The sequence below is a fragment of the Muscardinus avellanarius genome, assembly GCF_963383645.1.
Source record: "Muscardinus avellanarius genome assembly, chromosome: 1".
NCBI classification, from domain to species: domain Eukaryota; kingdom Metazoa; phylum Chordata; class Mammalia; order Rodentia; family Gliridae; genus Muscardinus; species Muscardinus avellanarius.
The window spans coordinates 146,383,598-146,406,030 of NC_137786.1; the positions used below are offsets into that span (position 1 = coordinate 146,383,598).

The window sequence follows — 22,433 nt, forward strand, 5'->3', positions numbered from 1 at the left end:
CAGAACAACTGAAACACACTTTTCCTGTTATAGGTAAAATCTTTTAAGTGAGTGATTTGTGTATTTAGATATTAGTCCTGTATAAAGAGGGTTAACTGGCAAAGATATCCCATCCTATAGGCTTTCTCTTTAGATTCTTGATGGTTTCCTTTGATGAGCAGAAACTTTTTACTTTAATGCTATCTTATTTATTTATTCTTTTTTTAATTTCCTGGGCTATGGGGGTTTTGTTGAGGAAGTTTCTACCTGTGCCTATATGTTGAAGTTTTTTTTGTTTTGTTTTTTTTGGTGGTACTGGGGTTCCTCAAAGTCCTTCTACCTCCAGGCTACACTCCCAGACCTATTTTTTTATATTTTTATTTGGAAACAGGGTCTCTTAAGCCAGCATGGCTGGCTTCCAACCTGCACAATTCTCCTGTCTCCGCCTCCCAAGCGCAGGGATTACAAGCCTGCGCCACCACGCCCAGCTTTATGTTGAAGTATTTGACTCTCCTCTAGTAGCTTCTAAGTTTCTGGTCTAACTTCCAAGTCTTTGATCCATTTTGAGTTGACACCTTTGCAGGGTGAGAGATGAGGATTTAATTCCATTTTGTACAGTTGAATAACCAGTTTCCCCAGCACCATTTATTGAAAAGGATGTCTTTTATCTGATGTATGTGTTTGGCACCGTTGTGAAAAATCAATTGGCTGTAAGTGTGTGGATTTGTTTCTGTATCTTTTATTCTGTTCCATTTGTCTGTCTGTTTTTGTGCCAATGCCATACTGTTTTTTATTACTATAGCTCTGTAGTATAATTTGAGGTCAGGAATTGTGATGCTTCCTGTATGGTTTTTTTTTTTTTTGGTGGTACTGGGTTCCTGGAAACCCTTCTACCTCCAGGCTACACTCCCAGACCTATTTTATACTTTATACTTGTTGTTTGGAAACAGGGTCTCTTAAGCCAGTGAGGCTGGCCTCGAGCCTGTGCGATCCTCCTGTCTCTGCCTCCCAAGCTCGGGGATTACTTTTTTTTTTTTAATTTGAAACAGGATCTCACAAAGTTGCTGAGGGTCTCGCTAAGATGCTGAGGCTGGTCTTAAACCTGTGACCCTCCTGTCTTAGCTTCTCAAGTACTGGAATTACAGGTGTGTGCCACCATGCCTAGCCACTTCATTCCTTCTTACGGTGGGATACTTTGTCATTACGTGGAGATACCACAGCTTATTCATAAAGCAGTTGATGAACATTTGATTGTTTTCAGCTTATGACTGTTATAAAGTATGTTCCTATAAAGATTTATAGGTGAGTTTTTGTGAAGTGGTCTGTTTTCATTTCCCTTTGGTAAAAGTGGCATTTCTGGGTCTTATGGCAACCCACATATTTGTTTGTTACTTTAATCTATTTAATAGTGTTGTTATTTCCTTGTGTCATAAATGAAAATGGTGTTCCAATGAGTATGAAACTTAATAATATTAAGTAAACAGGCTTACACATTGTCATTGCTCAGTAAACTGTAGCTGTGATATCGTTGGTGGTGATGGTGCTAGTGATAGATGGATGAAGTCCAGGGCCTGGTACATGGTAAGCAATCATCATACTACTCTGCTGTATCCCCACCCCAGAAACCTGAATTTTTATCCTGTTTTAATTTTTCTTTCTTTAGTGTATGAGTTTTATTGTGGAATTTAAAGATACACCTACAGAATGCTATTACATATAATAGAATCTTAATTCTTACCTTCTATCCCCCACTGCTGTTATTTTGATTTTTCAGTTTATGGGAAAAACCGATGGAGATTATTATACTCTGGATGACATGTTTGTCTCCAAAGCAGCTGAGAGAGAACGTTTTGGTGAAGAGGAAGAGAACCAGAGGAAACAAGCTATTGCTGAGCATCAGAGACTTGCTGCACAAATGGACAAATGCTTGTATTGCTTTGATAGCGCTCAATTCCCCAAGCACCTTATTGTTGCAATAGGTATTAAGGTAAGAAAGGCAGCATCTTTTGACCTATGGAAAAGATTTGTTAGTGCATGTGGATTCAGTTCTTTCCTCATACTTGCATAAGATTCCTGAAGAATGTCTTTTGTTATTCAGAATTTCAGTTTTTTCCCCCAAGTTCCCATAATTCTTAGAATCATCTGTGAAACAAGTGTAAATATTTAAAACATGAACTTTACATCTTGGGTGACTCTACTCTTTTGAGAGGTGCTGTTGGAAAGTTATTAAGACTTTGGACTTTGGAGTCACATTTCCTGGATCAAATCCTCTCTCTGCCATTTATCAGCCTTGTGACCTCAAGATTGCCCCTTGATTCTCAAACTTAGAATCATCTCAGATTCAAAATGTTCAGTGAAAAGTAGTCATTTTCTTTGTATACTTTTTCATAGAACCAGTTTGTTTTTTAATAGAATATCTCACAATTAAAGACATTTATTATATATATTTTTATTTTACTTATTTTTTTTTAAATAAAACAGATTTTATTGTAATTCTGAAGGCACATTTTAAATCCTGGAATACATTTAAGAATAAATGTTTAAACCTGTCAGGAAATTTTTTTTAATTAATTTATTTTTTAAATTGGTGCATTGTAGTCATATATCAATCACATTGGAGTACAAGACTTGAGAGGATATACAAGCACACATCATCCAATTAGCCCTCCTCCAGCCCCCATCCCATTCCCTCCCCCTCCCTCCATCCCACACTTCTTTGGTAATTTACTTTGATACATTTGTTTATGTACCTCCTGCGTTTTAAAGAGGCTCCGTCCTCCAGTATTACATACCCTCTGATAGGTCACATTAGTTGCTTCACTATAGGGCCCTTTCTATAGCTCAACCGCTTCCTGTTGCCCTTTTCCTCCTAGTTATTGCTGATTAAGAGAAGCGTATGATTTATATTTTCTGCGATATTTCTCTGTGCATGCTGCGTTGCAAGTACCAATCCCACTCTTGATGGTCCCAGTAGTGGCCTGGCTACTCAGTGGACTGATCCAGACCTCGCTGGCTCAAGCAGCGGCCTTGCCTCATGGGAGGCCCCAGTTCTGGTCTCGCTGGCCCCTGAACCGGTCTAACCCCTAAGCTGGCTTTGGTCCCAACTTTGGAGGCCGCAGGAGTGAACTTGCCTCATGCCAGGCTCCGATACTGGCCATTGGCCCCTGCACCGGTCTAACCCCTTGGCAGGATTCCAATCCCGGCCTCGGAGGCCCCAGCACCGGCCTAGCCTCATGGCAGGCTCCAATGCCGGCCTCGTTGGCCCCAGCACCAGCCTAACCCCTCGGCAGGCTCCGATCCTGGCCTCGGAGGCCCCAGCATTGGTCATGCCTCACGGCAGGCTCCGATGCCGGCCTCGCTGGCTTCAGCACCGGCCTAACCCCTCGGCAGGCTCTTATCCTGGCTCGAGGCCCCAGTACCGGCTTTGCCTCACGGCAGGCTCCTATGCCGGCCTCACTGGCCCCAGCAGCGGCCTAACCCCTCGGCAGGCTCCGATCCCGGCCTCGGAGGCCCCAGCACTGGTCATGCCTCATGGCAGGCTCCGATGCCGGCCTCACTGGCCCCAGCACCGGCCTAGCCCCTCGGCAGGCTCTTATCCTGGCCTCAGAGGCCCCAGTTCTGGCCTTGCCTCAAGGCAGGCTCCGATGCCGGCCTCGCTGGCCCCAGCACCGGCCTAACGCCTTGGCAGGCTCCGATCCCGGATTTGGAGGCCCCAGCACTGGTCATGCATCAAGGCAGGCTCTGATGCCGGCCTCGCTGGCCCCAGCACCAGCCTAACCCCTCGGCAGGCTCTTATCCTGGCCTCGGAGGCCCCAGTACCAGCCTTGCCTCACGGCAGGCTCCGATGCCGGCCTCGCTGGCCCCAGCACCGGCCTAACCTCTCGGCAGGCTCTGATCCAGGCCTCGGAGGCCCCAGCACTGGTCATGCCTCACGGCAGGCTCCGATGCCGGCCTCGCTGGTCCCAGCACCGGCCTAACCCCTCGGCAGGCTCTTATCCTGGCCTCGGAGGCCCCAGTACCGGCCTTGCCTCACGGCAGGCTCCGATGCCGGCCTCGCTGGCCCCAGCACCAGCCTAACCCCTTGGCAGGCTCCGATCACGGATTTGGAGGCCCCAGTACTGGCCTTGCCTCAAGGCAGGCTCTGATGCCGGCCTCACTGGCCCCAGCACCGGCCTAACCCCTCGGCAGGCTCTTATCCTGGCCTCGGAGGCCCCAGTACCGGCCTTGTCTCAAGGCAGGCTCCGATGCCGGCCTCACTGGCCCCAGCACCGGCCTAACCCCTCAGCAGGCTCTTATCCTGGCCTCGAGGCCCCAGTACTGGCCTTGCCTCAAGGCAGGCTCCGATGCTGGCCTCACTGGCCCCAGCACCGGCCTAACCCCTCGGCAGGCTCTTATCCTGGCCTCAGAGGCCCCAGTACCGGCCTTGTCTCAAGGCAGGCTCCGATGCCAGCCTCGCTGGCCCCAGCACCGGCCTAACCCCTCAGCAGGCTCCGATCCCGGCCTCGGAGGCCCCAGCACTGGTCATGCCTCAAGGCAGGCTCCGATGCCGGCCTCACCGGCCCCAGCACCGGCCTAACCCCTCGGCAGGCTCTTATCCTGGCCTCGGAGGCCCAAGTACCGGACTTGCCTCATGGCAGGCTCTGATGCCAGCCTCGCTGGCCCCAGCACCGGCCTAACCCCTCAGCAGGCTCCGGTCCCGTCCTCGGGGGCCCCAACACTGGCCTTGCCTCACGGCAGGCTCCGATGCCAGCCTCGCTGACCCCAGCACCGGCCTAACCCCTCAGCAAGTTCCGGACCCGACCTCGGAGGCCCTAGCACAAGCCTTGCATCATGGCAGGCTCCAATGCCGGCCACGCTGGCCCCAGCATCAGTCTAACCCCTCTGCAGGTTCCAATCCCGGCCATGGAGGCCTCAGTAGTGGCCTTGCCTCACAGCAAGCTCCGATGTCGGCCACTGGCCCCGGCGCCCGCCTAACCCCTCAGCAGGTTCCGATCACTGTCTCTGTGGTTATTATTTCAAAGGTTCCAGTTGTAATGTATCAGATCTCTGCCTCCCCCGAATATTGGCCACTGGCATTGCCACTGCCTCCACCGTTTCAAATCCTTCCCAGGCTCTTTTTCCACTCTGAATGTTGTCCAGTGTTCCTAAGCATGCGTGATGGTAGCATTCGACATTTAGTGTAATTTCTCCAAAAAAATAAAGTTGGTAAGATCCGGTTTCTGCTTCTCCTGAATACAAGTCTCCACCACCATCGCGGAGAACTCTTTCAACACCGCATTTCTCCTTGGTCTCCGCTAAACTCTCTCCTTATATGTGATGTCTGAGATTCTTAACAATATAGAGAAATAGCAGTCCTCTTTCACGGCGAATTTTTCCATAAGTTCCAGTGCATTTAGATAAGTTTTGTCTGCATCTCCAGTGTCCTGGCATCCATAACGGCTTTCTTACCTCCTCTCCGATATTTTTCTTTATCTTTTTCTGTTCTGGGCCCTGTTTCTCCAGGGGTCTGGCGTGCTACTCGCAGTTCGGCCCGGGGCCCAGAGTCCCGCGACCCGGGCCCCAGCTGGCGTGCCCCGCGCGCGACCCGTGCCCAGAACCCGGCATCTTACTGGGCCTGGTTTCTCCAGGGGTCTGGCTGCTACTCACAGTTCGGCCTGGGGCCCAGAGTCCCGGGACCCGGGCCCCATCTGGTGTGCCCCGCCCGCAACCCCCGCCCAGAACCCAGCGTCTTACTGGGCCTGGTTTCTATTTTACTTATTTATTCAGTCTCTCCTCCAATAGACTTTAAGCTTCATAAAGACAGAGATATCTTGTTCAGAATTGTGTATTAAATATTTGATCATATTCATAGCACTTATTTCAATAACCTACTAATTTTTACACTAGGTAAATAATTTTTATATATTTGGTATATATCAAACCCTAATAAGTCATGGGAAACGTAGAGAATCAGGTAGACATTTTTGAAGCTTGTATTGTAGTGAAATAAGGCAGGAAATAAACAAGGTTAAATAATTGCTCTGATGTAAGAGACTTAATTTTTATAAAACAAATAAAGTAAGGAAATTGGATAAGATGACGGATTAGTATTATTTTTGATCAAGTGGTTTGCACGTCTCCTCTGAGGCGTTTTAGTAAGTTGTATAAGATGGAAGGAAGAAGTAAAACATGAAGAAATGCATAAAGATAACATTTCAGGAAGGGACATCAGTGAGTGAAAAACCTTTAGTCTACAGACTTCACTCATTTCCAGAATTGTCTAGGTCAGCATCTTTTACTTTCCACTCTCTTCAGTGAGGTGATTCCCTACATTTGTAAAACAATTAGCCTTGTTATAGTAATATCCCTTACTGGCATTTCCTAAGTAAATTTTAAAATATTCCTACATAAAGGTTCATTTTTTGTGCTTTAAAATTCTCTGGGTTTTGACAGATTCATTTTGTTACATATCCATTATTAAAGTATCAAAATGACAATTTCACTGCCTTTAAAATCCCTAGTGCTCTACATGTATTCAGCCATCCCTGAACTTCGGCAACCACTCATTTTATTCTTGTCTCTGCTGCCCTTGTAGATTGTCATATAATTGAAATTATTTTTGATGTAATCTTTTCAGAATTCTTTCCTTTAACAGTATATACTCAAGGTGCTTCCTTGTCTTTTCTTATGAGCTATTTCTTTTTATTGCTGAATAATACTCTTTTGTATGGTTGTACCAGTTTGTCTATTCACCTATTTAAGGACGTCCTGGTTGCTTCCAAGTTGGGCCAATTATGAATAAAGTTGTTAATAAACATTTACATGTAAGTTCTTGTGTGCATATAAATCTTCAAATCAATTGGGTAAATACTAGCTGGATTATATGGTAGAATGTTACTCAACTTTGAAAAAATAGCCGAAGTCTTCCAAAGTATGTACCAGGTTAGCCTTCCAAACAGCAGTTGAATGAAAGTTCCCATTAATCCACGTTTTTGCCAGCATTTGGTATTATCGATTGTTTGGATTTCACTAATTCTTATAGTAGTATTTCAGTGCTGGTGTGTTTGTGTCGGGTGGTGGTATTTGGTACTCTTTTCAACTCTTGGCCTTAGGCATGCCAGGCAAGTTCTCACCACTGAACAACATTCTCAGCTCTTTTTAATTTTATTTTGAGACACGTCTCGCTGAGTTGCTGAGGCTGGCCTCAAACTTGTGATCTTCCTGTCTCAGCCTCCATGTAGCCAGTGTGCTTCTAGATATGGATATTTTATGTTTATTTCAAATTGCATGTCTAATCCCCCTCCACTATTACCCTAAGTTAACACCTACCTCTTTCATGGTCTTCCTCTAGTGAGTAATTGTTACCTGCATCATCTAGTTGCTCAAATTAGGCCTATGCTAATACTTAAACTCTTTTTTACCTTCGTACCCCACATACTATATATTACTAAATCCTGTTGGTTCAGTTTCAAAATATATTCTTACCATATCTCATAGACTTTATTTCTGCTACCTGGTACAAGTCATCATCATTGATTACTGGAGTCTTACAATAGTTTCCTAGTAGATTTTCCTGGTTTTTTTTCCTTTCCCTTATTTCTCTACAGTAACCAGAGTGATCTTAAATGTAGCTCAGCATTACTTAGATCTGTCTTTTACATAAAAGCTAGAATCCTCATTGTGACCTACAGGCCACATAGATCCAGTTCTGTCCCAGTCTCATTTTCTACCCCTTCCCCTCATTCTCTGAGCTTAGCTCTGCTGGCTGCCTCACTGTTCAGGCTGCACACCTACCATGCTCTCTTCTCACATGCTGTTTTCTCTGCCTGGAACACTCTTCCTTCCAATATCACTTTGGACATTAAGTTCTAACATTTGGCTTTGAGGAGGATGAAAACACTCAGTGTATAGCATTTTATAAGCCTCTTATGAGCAGGAACTTGTATCTTTTTGTTGAATTCCTAGAATTATCTTAGTAATCATATAATTATTTCTTTTAGTACTTCATTTTCTAAGTATAATACGCTGTCTACTGACATACCCAAACCTTGCTAACTCTTCTTCCATTTCCTCGTTTGTTTTTTTTTTTCCTTTCAAATGCGATTATGATTTTGTTACAAATTTAGGTAAATACCTATGTCTACTTCTGATTTGCAAATAAATATTTACTATGCAAAATATTTCCATCCAAAGCCTAACCAAAAAAAAGAAGATAAGGTCAAGCTCTTTCTTTTACCCTTCCTCCCTCTGTCTATCCTTTTTCTTTCTTTCCTACTAGGGATTGAACCCAGAGGCATTCTACTCCAGTCCTATTTTATTTTTTATTTATAAACAGGGTTTCACTAAGTTTCTGAAGGCCTTGTTGAGTTGCTGAGGCTGGCTAGGAACCTGTGATCCTCCTGTCTCAGCTTCCCAAGTACTAGGATTACAAGGTGTATCACCATGCCTAGCAGGTCAAGCCCTTTTGCAGAATATTATTTATGCTCCTTATGAAACCTTTTATTTAGTGTATATATACTAATTGGCCTTTTTTAAAAAGACATTTGTACATAATGGAAAATAGCACCAGATTTGAGGTGATACATGCATGTAGATAAACAGCTTAATCACAGCAGTAAAGCCCTCTTGAGGTCATTTCCTCTCCTTAGCTGGATTGAATGTGTTTTCTCAGCTAAGGATTTTCTCAGCTAAACTCATCAATTAGAGTACTCTACCATTACAATGACATGTATCTTTTTATTCTTGCAAATACTGTGTTTCAAGGGGTTTGAAAGTATATATACCTCCCTCAGATCAAGGATAAAGTGTCATTCATTCTTGTCTTTTCTTGGGAAATCTCAGTCATTTTTCAGAGTTTAGCAATGAAAATGGAGGCTTGTGCTCTAAATTTCCAGTTTACTAAAAGCCATTTTTGCCAGCTATGGTGGTGTATACCTATAATCAGCTACCCAGGAGGCTGAGGCAGGAAGATCACAAGTTTGAGGTAAGCCTGGGAAATTTAGTGAGACCCTATCCTTAAAAGAAAATAATAAAAAGGGTTAGGGTTATAGCTCAGTGGTAGAACACTTGCCTAGCATGTTTGAGGCTCTGGGTTCAATCTCCAGTACCACCAACACCAGGTGAAAAAAGCCATTTTTACAGCTTTTTAAACAGTAAATATCTTTAAAAATACTAAAAGAAAAATATTTCTTATACATAAATATGCTCTACTAAATATCCATGCTCTGTACCAGGAATTCATCTGTTACAACTAAGAATAAATAGCATCACCATTTCACCTTTGGAACTTTCCCCATAGGTTTATTTGTGTTTACCCAGCTTCCAGTCTCTTACTGAGGGGCACTGCCTGATAGTTCCTTTGCAGCATCATCGAGCAGCTACCTTATTGGATGAAGACATCTGGGAAGAAATTCAGGTCAGCGTGATATTGCTTGTTGTCATCATAAAGCTCATGAGCAATATTTTGCAAACTGTCAAATTCTAACAGGTTTTATACTTTTGCCTAATTATTTTACTTTTTTAATTTAAATATTTTTATTTTTATAGTTGTATATACCTGTGGATCATAATGCTTCTATCTCTTGCTACTTTTTAATATTGCTTACCTTGTGTGCTCAGTGTTTTGAAACCTTTTATTTTTTAAATAAACTGTGGCAAAGTAATAAATATTTTTCTTCTAAAAGTCAAAGATTTTTAATAAGTGCTTTGCAAAGCATGAAATTATTATCTTTACCATAGTAAGCAAATAAAATCCAGCAAAAGGAAAAAATTTTCAGATAATAAAAAAATTGGAGAAGATAGAGGTTTACAGTGGCAGTTGTCATATTTTCCTGTAATGAAACTGGCATTCTCTGCTATGGTGATTTTGTTAGTAGCTTTCATTTCTACCACTCCTCCTTTTGTAACCTATCCCCACTTTTGGAATCAGGGATTTGTTTTTGTGGCTAATTTTTCAAGAGATTGAAAGGCACAGTATGGATGAAATTGTTGCTGAATTATTTCAAGACATTGTAATTATAGGGAAGAAAGGAAGAAGGAAAATGCCTATTGTTTAATGTCTGACAACTGAAAAGAGGTTACAGGGAGATTATAGTTCATATAAGTTTTCACAGCATGCTAATAAAGATGCTGGTTTTGGTCAGCTTTTCTCATTGCTGCGACCAAAATACCTGACAAGCACAACTTAGAGGAAGAAAGGTTTCTGGGGCCTTGTAGTTTCAGAAGTTCAGAGGTTTGAGTCCATGGTTGACTGGAACCATGGTGGCAGACCTATGGCGCAGGGACATGACCCTTGCATCATGACAGCTGGAAGTAGGTAGAGCATGAGAAGAGGACAGGGGACATATGTAGTCACTATGGCTATACCTCCTGTGACCTGTCACCTCCAGCTCCACCTCTGAGTGTTGCTGCACTGGGGACATGCTTTCACCATGTGTGCTCTTTGTGGAGCATTCTAAACCCAAACTATAACAGATACCGGACAAGGAGATACTTCAGCTGTATTTCATGAAATATAATCTCTTATTATCTGTGCTTCTGAAATTTATATTGTGAGAGTTAAAAAGTTTGTGCCAACCACAGCAAAGCAAGAGTAAGGATGCAGACAAGTGTTTCCAATGTCAAAGTTTTGTTTTTGTTTTCCTACTAGTAGGTGTCCTTAACAGTAGGTAATTTAAGGTAAAAAGTATGAGAAGTTGTTTCTTAGCATAATTTTAGAGACTTTCTAGGATGCATTAAAATTTATATATACAGAATTTATTCAACTTACAATCAAATACAGTGCTAAAATATTTAATTTATAAGCATCTAGTGTGTATGTTTTATATATTTGTAAGAAGTAAAGTTACTTGAAGAAAAATATTAAGATAAATGAGTAGAAAATTTATTTAGTTCAACAGATATCAGTATTGAGGACATTTGAATATGGTATTTTGGGTGCTATGAAAATGCAGATTTAAAATCATTCATTATTTCTGTACCAAAGTATAATATATTCTAGAACAGGTTATAATATGTAGTTTAATACATTTTGTATGTGTTTGCATGTGTATAGTACTGGGTATTATACCTCTGAGCTATATACCCCAGCCATTTTTATTTTTTATTTTGAAACAGGATTTCACTAAGTTACTGAGTGCTGGCCTTCAAATCTTAGATACTCCTGTCCCAGCCTCCTAAGTACTGGGATTACCAGCAGTGCCACTATGCTTGACTGATGATTTTGCAAATTTTTGTAAGCCAGATGCCTTTTGGAAAATTTAGTTAGGAAGGAAAAGCTAAATTGTTTTGTGGAAATAATAGTATTGTACCTCTTTCTGTGTGATAAAAATAAATAACTAAAAGTTATAAGTTACTGTAGTGTAGTGAACCAATGAAATATCTGAATCTTAGCATATCTGAAGAAACACAGTTTTTTGGAGTTTTTGCTTTTACTTTCATGTATGTACAGCAACTCAAATTAATTATATACACTTGAAAATATTTTTATGATTCATCACTTTTGTGGGTTATATTTTAAAACATGATTTGATTTAGCACAAAATATTGTTTGCAAATGGAGGAGCCACATTTTGCAACTGTTTTTTTTTTTTATTGCCATCATCTGGTAACATTTAAATTTAACTTTAGACCTATTTAGTAGAAAAGATAAGCTTTAGGAGAGCATGAATAATCACGAATAATCACTTGAATAATCACAAAGTTTGAATGAGTACGATCCAAATTGTTTTGTTGTGTATGGAGTTACTTGGTCCTCTCTGAGTTTATTCTTATCACTTGGCAATATACTTGAACACATACAATAGTCAAACTATGTAGTCCATTTGTAAGTATCTCAAATTGGCAGGGTGAGGAAGGGGGAGAGTTGTTCATATTTATCGACAGTGGTCCTCAGCCTGCATGGGTCCATTTCACTTGGAAACTGCTGGTGTTGTTGCCTTTAGGTGTTTTCTTGGGGGCTATTCTAATCCTCCAGAAAAGACTCTTTAAATCTTTTTTTTTTTTTTTTTTTTTTGCAGTACAGGAGATGAAACCCAGGGGCATTGTACCTCCGAGCCACATCCCCAGCCCTATTTTTTTATTCTTTATTTTGGAACGGTCTCGCTGAATTGCAAAGGGCTTCACTAAGTAGTTGAGGCTATCCTTGAACCTCAATCCTCTGTCTCAGCCTCCCAAATGCTGGGATTACAAGCGTGTACCACCATGCCCAGCTTCTTTAAATCTTTTATCTGTACCATCTAAGTGCTTGCCAGTACTCTGGGAGTTAGAAAGCTTGGGAGGACAGAATGTTTAGTACTTAAGAACATTAAGTAACCTTTCCTATGATGCACCATTTTCAGACTGTACATTCTGAATTATGTCTTTTTTCAAGCTAAGCTTCCTTATGTTTTACTTTTTCCAGAGGATAATCCTCTAGTATTCCCCTGATAGGGAGAAGATCTGGCATGTAAGTTGCTTTTTTAAAAAGTCATCTGCTCTTAGTCACACACAGTTACCTCTCTGTGCTCTTAGTCATACAGTTAACTCTGTTCCCATAAGCACTTGGTACTGCCAGTTCCTGAGGCTTCTGAGGGCTCTGCAGGGCAATTGGGTTTCTTCCCCGTCATCCTGGCTGATCCTCCTCCTGTCCCTCAAGGCATGAACTGCCTTTCTAGCTATTTAAATCAGATATTATGGGATGCTCTTTCAGTGTTTCTTTTTTCATTCTCTTTGTTCAAGTAGGGTTGTGCCTTAAAACATTTTTTTCATGCCATTTTTTGAGGGTTTATTCCATAGAGGGAGTAGAAATGAATGTCTCTCTTCTGTTCCATAACATTATCTTTAGATAACTTTATAGTTAGACATAGTCTGTTCTAAAAACTTGGATAAATTATAGCATTAACATTATATAATCTCTATGTATCTTTAATATTTTTAATAAAAAGAATATTAACTTCAAAATTAGTCATATTTCCTTGATATTTTTATAATGCAACATTATGTAAATTGTGAACTGCCAGCATTCTTCAGTAGTCTACTTAAATAGATTATGAGGAATTTTAGTACAGATGCTTATTCCTAAATAAGGAATGAGCAATTAGATGAGTAATGGTAGTAGAATCAAAGTATATTCTACTAGGAATATGGAATTTTCATGTCATCACCATATTTTGGAATCTCTGTATCTTTCTCATGTATAATATAGTTGGTAAATCTTACAATAATGAACTACAAAACTTTCCTTATTGTCTAGTTGTGGTATAATTAGAAAAGAATATTACTGAAATATGGTTAGTGTATTTTTGTGTTGATTTTGAAGAAAATCTCGCTTTTAAAATAGAGGTGATCACTTGAAATTATTTCACTAAATTCATATATTTTAAATTGTCTTTAACATAGACAGAGGAGAATTACTTAAATATATATGTGTCTTTGTTTTATTTCCTTTGTTTAGGTATTTAGGAAATCATTGGTAACAATGTTTGAAGATAAAGGATTGGACTGCATCTTTTTAGAAACTAATATGAGTATGAAGAAACAATATCACATGGTTTATGAATGTATTCCTCTCCCGAAGGAAGTGGGCGATATGGCTCCCATCTATTTTAAGGTATTTATAGGCAGTTTTGTATACATTCACTTTTTTTTTTTTTGCTACAGTGCTATTTTATGGATAATGTTGTCTGTATTCATGTACTTTTCCTCCAATATATATATATATATATCAGATTTTCTATTGGGTCAGTTAGCTTTTCATTGCTTTGTCAAATATATAAGAAAAACAACTTAAGGAGGGGATGAAGACAAGATATGCCTTTCCATGGCACAATCCCAAGGACCTTCTTTCAGCTAGGCTCTACCTTCTATAGTTTCCACCACCACCACCCAATAGTAACATCAGATTACAAATCCCTCAGTGGTTTAGCCAATCCATTGAAGAGGCTGGAGCCCCATGATTCACACCTTCTTGCAGCCCCCATCTCAGGACACTGCCATCTGAGGACCAAGCCTTCAACACATGAGCCTTTGAGAACATTCCAGACCCAAACCATAACATATATCACACACAAATGAGGTAAACCTTAGGATATTCAGCTGAATACATCTTTGTTGAAAGAAATTTGGACATTTTACTTAGTAAAAGGTATGTTTGTTTAGAAGTATGAATATTCTATCAAAGAGTAATTTATAATTTCTCTTTTAATTCCTCATTTCTCTCGTGAAATCAGTTTTTCCAAGGAGATGTCCAAGTCAAAATTGTAGTTATAACTCTACAATTGATCATTGAAAAAGTAGAAAATTGATCATTGATAAAGTATAACCCAAAATAACATACAAATAGTACAAATTATTATTACTGAGATAATTTATTGATATCAATTTTAACATTTAATGTTTCATCATGCTACCTATAAATAGAAAAAAAATTCTACTATTAATTTTAGACATGTAATAATGACCAGAATTTATAACTAATTCAGTATCATTATATATTTAAGCAACTTTTAATAAATAGTGTTTGATGTTTACCTGAATATAATGCATTTTAGACTAATGCAAATGCATGAATGTCAAACCATTTGTGAAATATAACATGTACAAAGAAAAAGGAAGGTGATGTTCTGTGAGTTAGAGTAAGAAGATTGCATATGAAATGTTGAGGTGGTTTGAAATGATTAAATTCATTAATTTATTTTATCAGATAAGTTCTGATAAAAGGATTATAAAATCTGTTAACCATTTGGTAAACATCTATTTTCTCCTTAGAAAGCTTTAAAAGCAGTGTAATTATTTGAATTAAAGAGTTAGGCTATTAAAAAATAGAATATGTCAGATAATTCCAAAGGTTTATGCAAGTTCTATATTAGCCAAATTTAGCTGAGAACGAGATTATTACTGTGTATGTGTGTGTGTGTGTTTTGTGTGTGTGTGTGTGTGTGTGCGCGCGTGCGCGTGTGCACGCATGTGTGTGTGGTACTTCCTGAGTAGAGTTAGGTAACTGGGGCTAGAGGCCTTTGAGCTCTAGGGAGGACCAGTGTAGAGTAGGCACTATTGCTCATGTGGAGTGACAAGTGCTGAGTTTTGCTTTGGTTTTTACTTGGCTTCAATTTTATATTAAATTTGTTAGATTATAATTTGGAGGCAAGTAGCAAGTGCTTTTTGAATAGGGAGTAGCACTAGATCTGATATATTTTAATTGTACTTAGTTGAATGTTGATTTCATCTTTAAAATTTGCTTCTTGCCAGGCGTGGTGGCCCACGTTTGTAATCCTTGAGCCTGGGAGGCGGAAACAGGAGGATCACGCAGGTTCAAAGCCAGCCTCGCTGGCTTAAGAGACCCTGTTTCCAAATAAAAAAAATATAAAAATAAGTCTGGGAGTGTAGCCCAGAGGTAGAAGGGTTCCATCCCCAGTACCACCAAAAAAAAAAAAAAATTACTTCTTAATGATAGTGTACAAAAATGAGATTTTATATCATCATTCTGGCTTTTCTTTCTATTACATATTCCTTTATTACAAAGAGAAGTCATATTGCTAAACTTGGAAAGTCTTAAGATTTCATTTCTCTTTATTTTTCTTTCTGCTTTTTTTTTTTTTTTTTTTTTTTTTTGTGGTACTGGGGTTCCTGGAAGCCCTTCTACCTCCAGGCTACACTCCCAGACCTATTTTTTATACTTTTTTATTTGGAAACAGGGTCTCTTAAGCCAGCGCGGCTGGCTTCGAACCTGCGTGATCCTCCTGTCTCCACCTCCCAAGAGCGGGGATTACAAGCGTGTGCTACCACGCCCAGCTCTTTCTGCCTTTTTAAAAAGTTACTTTTTAGAGCAAAATTTTCAGCATATTTACTTCTTTGCCAGAAAGCATATAAGTTACTCATGATATTTGGAAGAACAATAAAACTAAAGGAACTCATTTGAACAGTTTTGTATGAATACACAATAAAAGATTTGTGAAATATTATATTCACAAATTATTCTCAAGATTAAATTGCTTGATCTCATTAAAGATTATTTTTGTCATATACAGTTGAGCTGAAATTAGTACAACAGTTAAAAATGAGTAAAAGAATATTATCTTTTGCTAAAGGTAAGACTTGAAAAATAACAAAGAAGTTCCAGTTTAAATAAACAATTAACTTTAGCTCATTCAGAAAAATGGTCTACCATGTATACTATATCCTGTAATTAATATACTGTATTATTATAAGTGGTCTCTTGTGTTTGCTACTATGTCTTCCATTTAACAAATGGATATTTCTTAGAAAGCCATAATGGAATCTGATGAAGAGTGGTCTATGAACAAGAAGCTGATTGATCTTTCATCAAAAGATATCAGAAAGTCTGTAAGTATTAATTGTTTATTCTAATATAAGAAATTAGTTGGCTGGGCGTGGCGGCGCATGCTTGTAATCCCAGCATTTGGGAGGCTGAGACTGGACGATTGCAGTTCATAGACAGCCTTAGCTACTTAGTGAGGCTCTTTGCAACTCAGTAAGACCCTGTTTCAAAATAGAGTAAAAAATAGGGCTGGGCGTGAATGTTCCTGGGTTCCATCCCCAGTATTGCAGAAAAAAAAAATTACTCTGATGTTCAGGATCTTTATTAATTTCCACATATTAGTTGAGAAATAGACCATTTGATGGAGTGACTTAAGGTGAAATAACTAATTCTACAAATAAAGAAGAAACTATTTTAATCCTATCTGGTCTATATAATACTTATTTGTTTATGGAGGGTTTTATTTGCGCAGATGACTGTTTATCCTGATCTTTAGCTCCCTGTCGTCGTGGTCTTCATAACTGATTATGGCGCAATCAGAATCTGCCATGAAGCTGGGCGTGGTGGTGCATGCTTATAATCCCAGCATTCGAGAGGCTTAGACGGGAGGCTCGCAGTTCATGGAGAGCCTCAATTACTTACTCAGTGAGACCCTGTTTCAAAAAATAAAAAGACTAAAAAATAGGGCTGGGGGTGTGGCTCGAAGGTAGAATGCCTCTGGTTTCCATTCCCAGTACCACAAAAAATCTTCCATGAGGGCATTTTAGTCTATGCAGCTGGAATGAGAGGGACATTATTGTTACTGGAATTATAATCAGAGAAAGCATTTTCTACAAGTTCCATTTTGAATTTTGAATTCACTTTCTTTTATTTGTACAAAGATTTCCGTCTATATTTCTATAAAATAATAGTTGAGTTAGGTTAGATTTATTTATCTTGGGAACTTCCCTAATCATGTTTTGTAGTTTAATCTTGATACGCAGCTCAACTTTTAGATATAAATTTCACATAGGCAACTACTTATATAATGCCTTCTCTTTTTTCTAGAGCTATAGGTAAAGTGGAGTAGAGATTTAAAAGAAATTTGGATTTCTTTTTGATTTTCTATTAAAAAAGTAATTTGTTGTACAAATACTTATGGAGTACCTGCTATTTACTAGGTTTGTTTTGTACATAGTAGAACAAAATGGAAGATCCTTTATGGAGATTATATTCTAGTCAGGAATTGGCAATTCAAGCATGCACACTTAACCCAGTCTTGTGCTTGTTAATGAAAATTGAGTTGCATTGGAAACTAGCCATAATCTCTTGCTTATGGATAGCCTGTAACTGATTTCATGCTACTCTAGCAGTCAAGTAGTTGTCGCAAAGAGTGGATGATCTGCAGAGCTTAAAGTATTTTATTATGTAGCTCTTTTACAAAAGCCAAAACTTGCCAACCCTTGTTCTAGTAGATGTCACTAGAATATTTCTTCAGACTTCTGAAACATGACATTATAGGCTGACAGGAGTCCTCATTACACTTATATCATTCAAAAGCTTCAAATCTTATTGCGTTATTGAGTATACTTAGTTTTAGCTCAGAGGTAAAATATTGTCTGTAATCTTTTCCTCTTCCTTTGCTGATGGATTAGGTCATACAGTATATTTAAAAAACAAAGTATAAACAAAATACTAAGTATCCTATTTACATTTCTCCCTTATTAGCTTGTAGGAAAGGGTATTTAATATACCTAAAATTCTTACACTGATTTTCCTCTTAAATCATAATTTTTCATGCCATTAAATATTCTTTCAGAAAATAATTTTAATGGCAACTGAAAATATTTTAAAATAAATTTATTATTTCCCATACAAACTATACTGTTGTATACTATTTCTCATATAAAATATGCTGTATATATAGTTTTCTTACTGGTGGCCCATCTAATACTGTTTGTTTTTGAAACCAAGATAAGTACGTGAATTAAGTAGCTACGGTTTCATTAACTTAACCAACATGGAAAATAGGAAACAGACTTAGATTCTTAAGATCATTAGTTGTATATTGAACATCAAGCATTTCAAAGATGGGAGCCGCTGCCTTTACTGAGATACAGTGTAACTTTATACCTGTAAGTATTAGAAAGTCATAGTGGATGGGGAAGGAGCCAGATGACCTCTTGTGGTGCTTCTTAGCAATACGAGTCTATAATGATTCGATGGAATTGTGGGGAGAACTTCATGTAAGAATAATTCCAAAAGTTAACAAATACCCCAATGTCTTTTTTAAATGATGTGCTTCTGAACATCAAGTGAACAGTCTTCAGTTATGATTTTTACATCTGACAAAGCCTCATTATCTTTGTTTGAAAGCTCTGTGGCCTTAGTAATTTGTAAAGCTTTTTAACTTGCTTGATGAGGGGTAGAGTGATTTTTTTTTTCAGGAATAGATAAATCTCAATAGAAATTCACATATTTCAGTTCATTCTGATTTTTAAAATTTATGCCTTTCTTTGCTTTGTGAATATAACTTTCCCTTTTCTGCCCATTTCATTGACTTCTCCAGTTCTTTTGATTTCTTGCAGTGTGGTGTGAAGCCCATGGCAATAGAAGAAGAAAATAGATCTCAGTAGTCAATGCAGAGGATTTGCATGATAATAAATAATCAGGAAAAATGATTATTTTTCTAAGACTACTGATTTCATGAGAAAATGTTTTAAGTTTTTGGGAACTATCAATAAAAATATACCATTTAGGGACTAGTTTTTTAAATTAAGGGAAGTACTTCTCAAGGAAATTTGGTTAGCAAAGACTTTAAAACTCAAGGATACTTTCAGAAAGTCAGAAATTATAACTGAAATAAAATGAAAAAAAAAATCAGATACTACTCTTCTACCATGAGTAAAATTTCTTGCTGTAATTCTGACTGCCTTTAAAGAGTGTTTTCTCTCTGGTGGCCAAGTCACTAAAAACATAGTGCTAACTATGTGCAACTCTAACTCTTACTAGAGCTTTTGCAATGGCCACTAGCAGCTTTTCTAGCAAGACAAGAGACTCTACTGCTTGTAGCCTGCAAGAAAGAATAGAAAAACTTATGACAACAACTATTTGGGGTACAAAAGTAATATTGTATTCATTGTGCCATTGTGATCAATGTTATAGGTTGTTGAGCTTGGATATGCATATTAATTTCTTGTTGCCACTATAACAAATTACCGCAAACCTATTGGCTTAAAACACACAGCTGTTTATTATCTTGTAGTTCTGGAAATCACAAGCATAAAATGGTTTTTGTTGGGCTAAAATCAAGGTGTCTGCAAGCCTGCATTTTTTCTGTGGGCTTTTAGGAAGATTCAGTTCCTTTGCTTTCTCCAGTTGCTAAAAGCTACCTGCATTCCACACCTTGTGGCCCCTTCCTTCAACTTCAAAGTGAAGAGTATAGCATCTTCCAATCTTCTCCTCCTTTTGAGCCTCCTGTTTTGTGTAAGAATTCTTGTGATTATATTAAGCTTGTCTGGATAATCTCTTTTCAAGATCTTTAGTTTATACACATTTATAGAATACCTTTTGTCATGTAAGGTAGCATATTCATGGCAAATATGGAGCTAGGGCATGAACATATTTAGGGGTTGTTATGCCTACTACAGTAGGACACAAACAAAAGACACAGGTACTGTCATCATGAATTTCTTCCTGAAGTTACTTCTCTCTTAAAGTAATGTCCTTTAGTTGATACAGGTCCATAACCTCTTTTAGTCGTTCAGATTCATTCTTCACACTTGGTGATGTAGTTCAAATGGCAAAAATATTCTAGTGGAGTTTTCCATTCTTTTTTTCATGACCATATTTGCACAGAGCATCCCTGTATGGTAGAAATAGAAATAGAAGTAATAATCTTTTATGCACTAAGAACCAGACTGGAATATATATATATATATATATATATATATAGTTATAGTTATATATAGTTATATACACATTTTTATATATATATGTTATCCTAATTTATTTTCACAGCAATCCTCTGAATTCTTTATATATTTTCTGAAACTCAGAAATATCAAATAACTTGCCTGAAGTCATACACTTTTAAGAATCAGATGGACTTAGAGCCTTTTGGTCTCTTTTTTTTCTAATTGTCAAAGATCATACATGATTATTATATTAAAATGTAGAAATATAGGAAAATAAAAGTCACAAAGTAGTAAACTGTTTGTCTGTATTTTATATTCTGCAGTATCTTATAAACTGTTCATGCTTTTCCTATAAGATGAACAACTTTTATTACCCCTAATTTTATTTGCTTTATATTGCTTCAAGTTGACTTACCTTTTTCTGCCATACTGTTTTATGCCCTTCCAGGATGCACCTTCCTGAGGACACAATAAAAAATCATAGGGTTAAGTAGGAGTAAGTGCTCAAATGAGTAAACACTGATTTTGCAAGGGGACGAGGAAGAAAAATACCAAATTGGCCTATTTGGATAATTTCTAATGACAAAGTTGGGGCTTGGCAGAAAAATTTGCAAGGGCACAGGTCTGATTAAGTGATAGAGAAAACAACAATAATGGATTTTTCCAGCCAAGATAGAACGTGTGTGTGTGTGTGTGTGTGTGTGTGTGTGTGTGTGTGTGTGTGTATAGAAAGGGAAGGATAATAGAGAGTTAATCCTAGAGATATTTTCAAATTAGCTCTATAAGCTAAGTAGTATTATACTCATCTCACTAATTTTGTTTTGTGTGTGTATGGTACTGGGGATTTAACTCAGGGGTATGCTGCCTCTCAACTAGGTACATCCTTAGCCTTTTTAATTTTTTTATCATCTTAATAAAATTATGATTGTTCTTATTTATCTATGATAAGTATATTAGAGTAATGGTTTTAGGAATATTGCAAACAAAGCTCCAAGTAGATAGCCAGGTTCCTCTTCCTGTTCTGCATTGTAAGTAAATTATGCGAAAATATATCCTTAGTTTTTATTTGTTTAGTCTTAGGAAAATTAATTTGTGGTTATATAAAATATTTAAATAAATATTTTTTTGCCCCAAGGACATACAAATGGTTGGTTTTGATTATAATTGCCAATAGGATGAAGGGCTGTCTGACTGAAAGGCTATCAGAATGTAGTCTTCATTGTATACATTTTTCTTGAAGGATGCAGAATTAATGTTATATCAGAGAGCATGAGTGGGCTTAGGGTAACTTTCTGATTTCATGCCTGTTTTTTATTTGTCTGTTATATAGGTACCCAAAGGCTTACCTTACTTCTCTGTGGACTTTGGCCTCCAAGGAGGGTTTGCCCATGTCATTGAAGATCAACACAAATTCCCTCATTACTTTGGAAAGGTATGCTTACAAATTTGATACTATTCCAGTAGTTACCAATTCAGTTAATACTTTTCTTTGGAAAGGAAATCAAAACTTGGGCATAATACACAGTGCAGTTGGTGAGTACTGCTTTGCTTACTTTTTATAGAGAGAACTTAGAAAATATTGTTTAAAATATTGCAGAATAAGCCAGGCATGGTGGTGCACACTTGTAATCTCAGCACTTGGGAGGCTAAGATTGGAGGAGTGCAGGTTTGAAGCCAGCCTCAGTTTTAGTGAGGCCCTATATGACTTAGTAAGACCCTGTTTCATAATAAAGAATAAAAAATAGGGCTGAGAGTGTATCTCGGAGGCATTATGCCTCTGAATTCAATCCCCAATATGAAACACACAAAAAAATATTGTAGAATGTTTATAACAGAGTCAGGATTGCCATTTTTTGATCCAAACATTTCTTGACAATGTTAACAGTGACCGTAACACTTTCCTTTGGACCCTTGTCCTGAGAACAGTGATAATGGCTAACACTTGTTAAGGGTGTACAGTGTGCCAGCTACTGTTCTAAGCACTTGTTTAATGTTCACAATGACACTGTGTAGATATTCTTACAGTTTTCATTTTACCAATAAAAAATTAAGCTAGAGAGACTGTGTAACTTGCCCAGGGTCTTGTGCAGATAAGTGATAGAACCAAGGGTACATGTCCATGGTTGAACTAGAGTACAAATGGGATCACCCCTGATTTATAGTTACACAATGATCTCAGAAGAATATCTGACACATTTCACACAGATAGTTTCTAGGCAGATAAAAACCCAGGTTTTGGCTGCCCTTTGTTTTTGTTCAGAAAAAGATTGCTTTCAGGTAGCTATGGTAGTAAGCCCTGTACTTGGGAGGCTGAGATAGGAAGA

The 22,433-nt window shown here is 38.4% G+C and overlaps 1 protein-coding gene across 1 annotated transcript in view; it reads left to right on the forward strand.

The window, feature by feature from the left end:
• CWF19L2 (CWF19 like cell cycle control factor 2) overlaps positions 1-22,433 on the forward strand; it is a gene marked incomplete at both ends in the record, with an annotated part of 98,033 nt that overhangs the window by 66,271 nt on the left and 9,329 nt on the right. Inside the window, 5 exons of the mRNA XM_080705497.1 lie at positions 1,754-1,966; positions 9,257-9,373; positions 13,391-13,546; positions 16,198-16,278; positions 21,440-21,541. Coding sequence (XP_080561623.1) covers positions 1,754-1,966; positions 9,257-9,373; positions 13,391-13,546; positions 16,198-16,278; positions 21,440-21,541 — 669 coding nt within the window. The remainder of the gene's footprint in view (positions 1-1,753; positions 1,967-9,256; positions 9,374-13,390; positions 13,547-16,197; positions 16,279-21,439; positions 21,542-22,433) is intronic.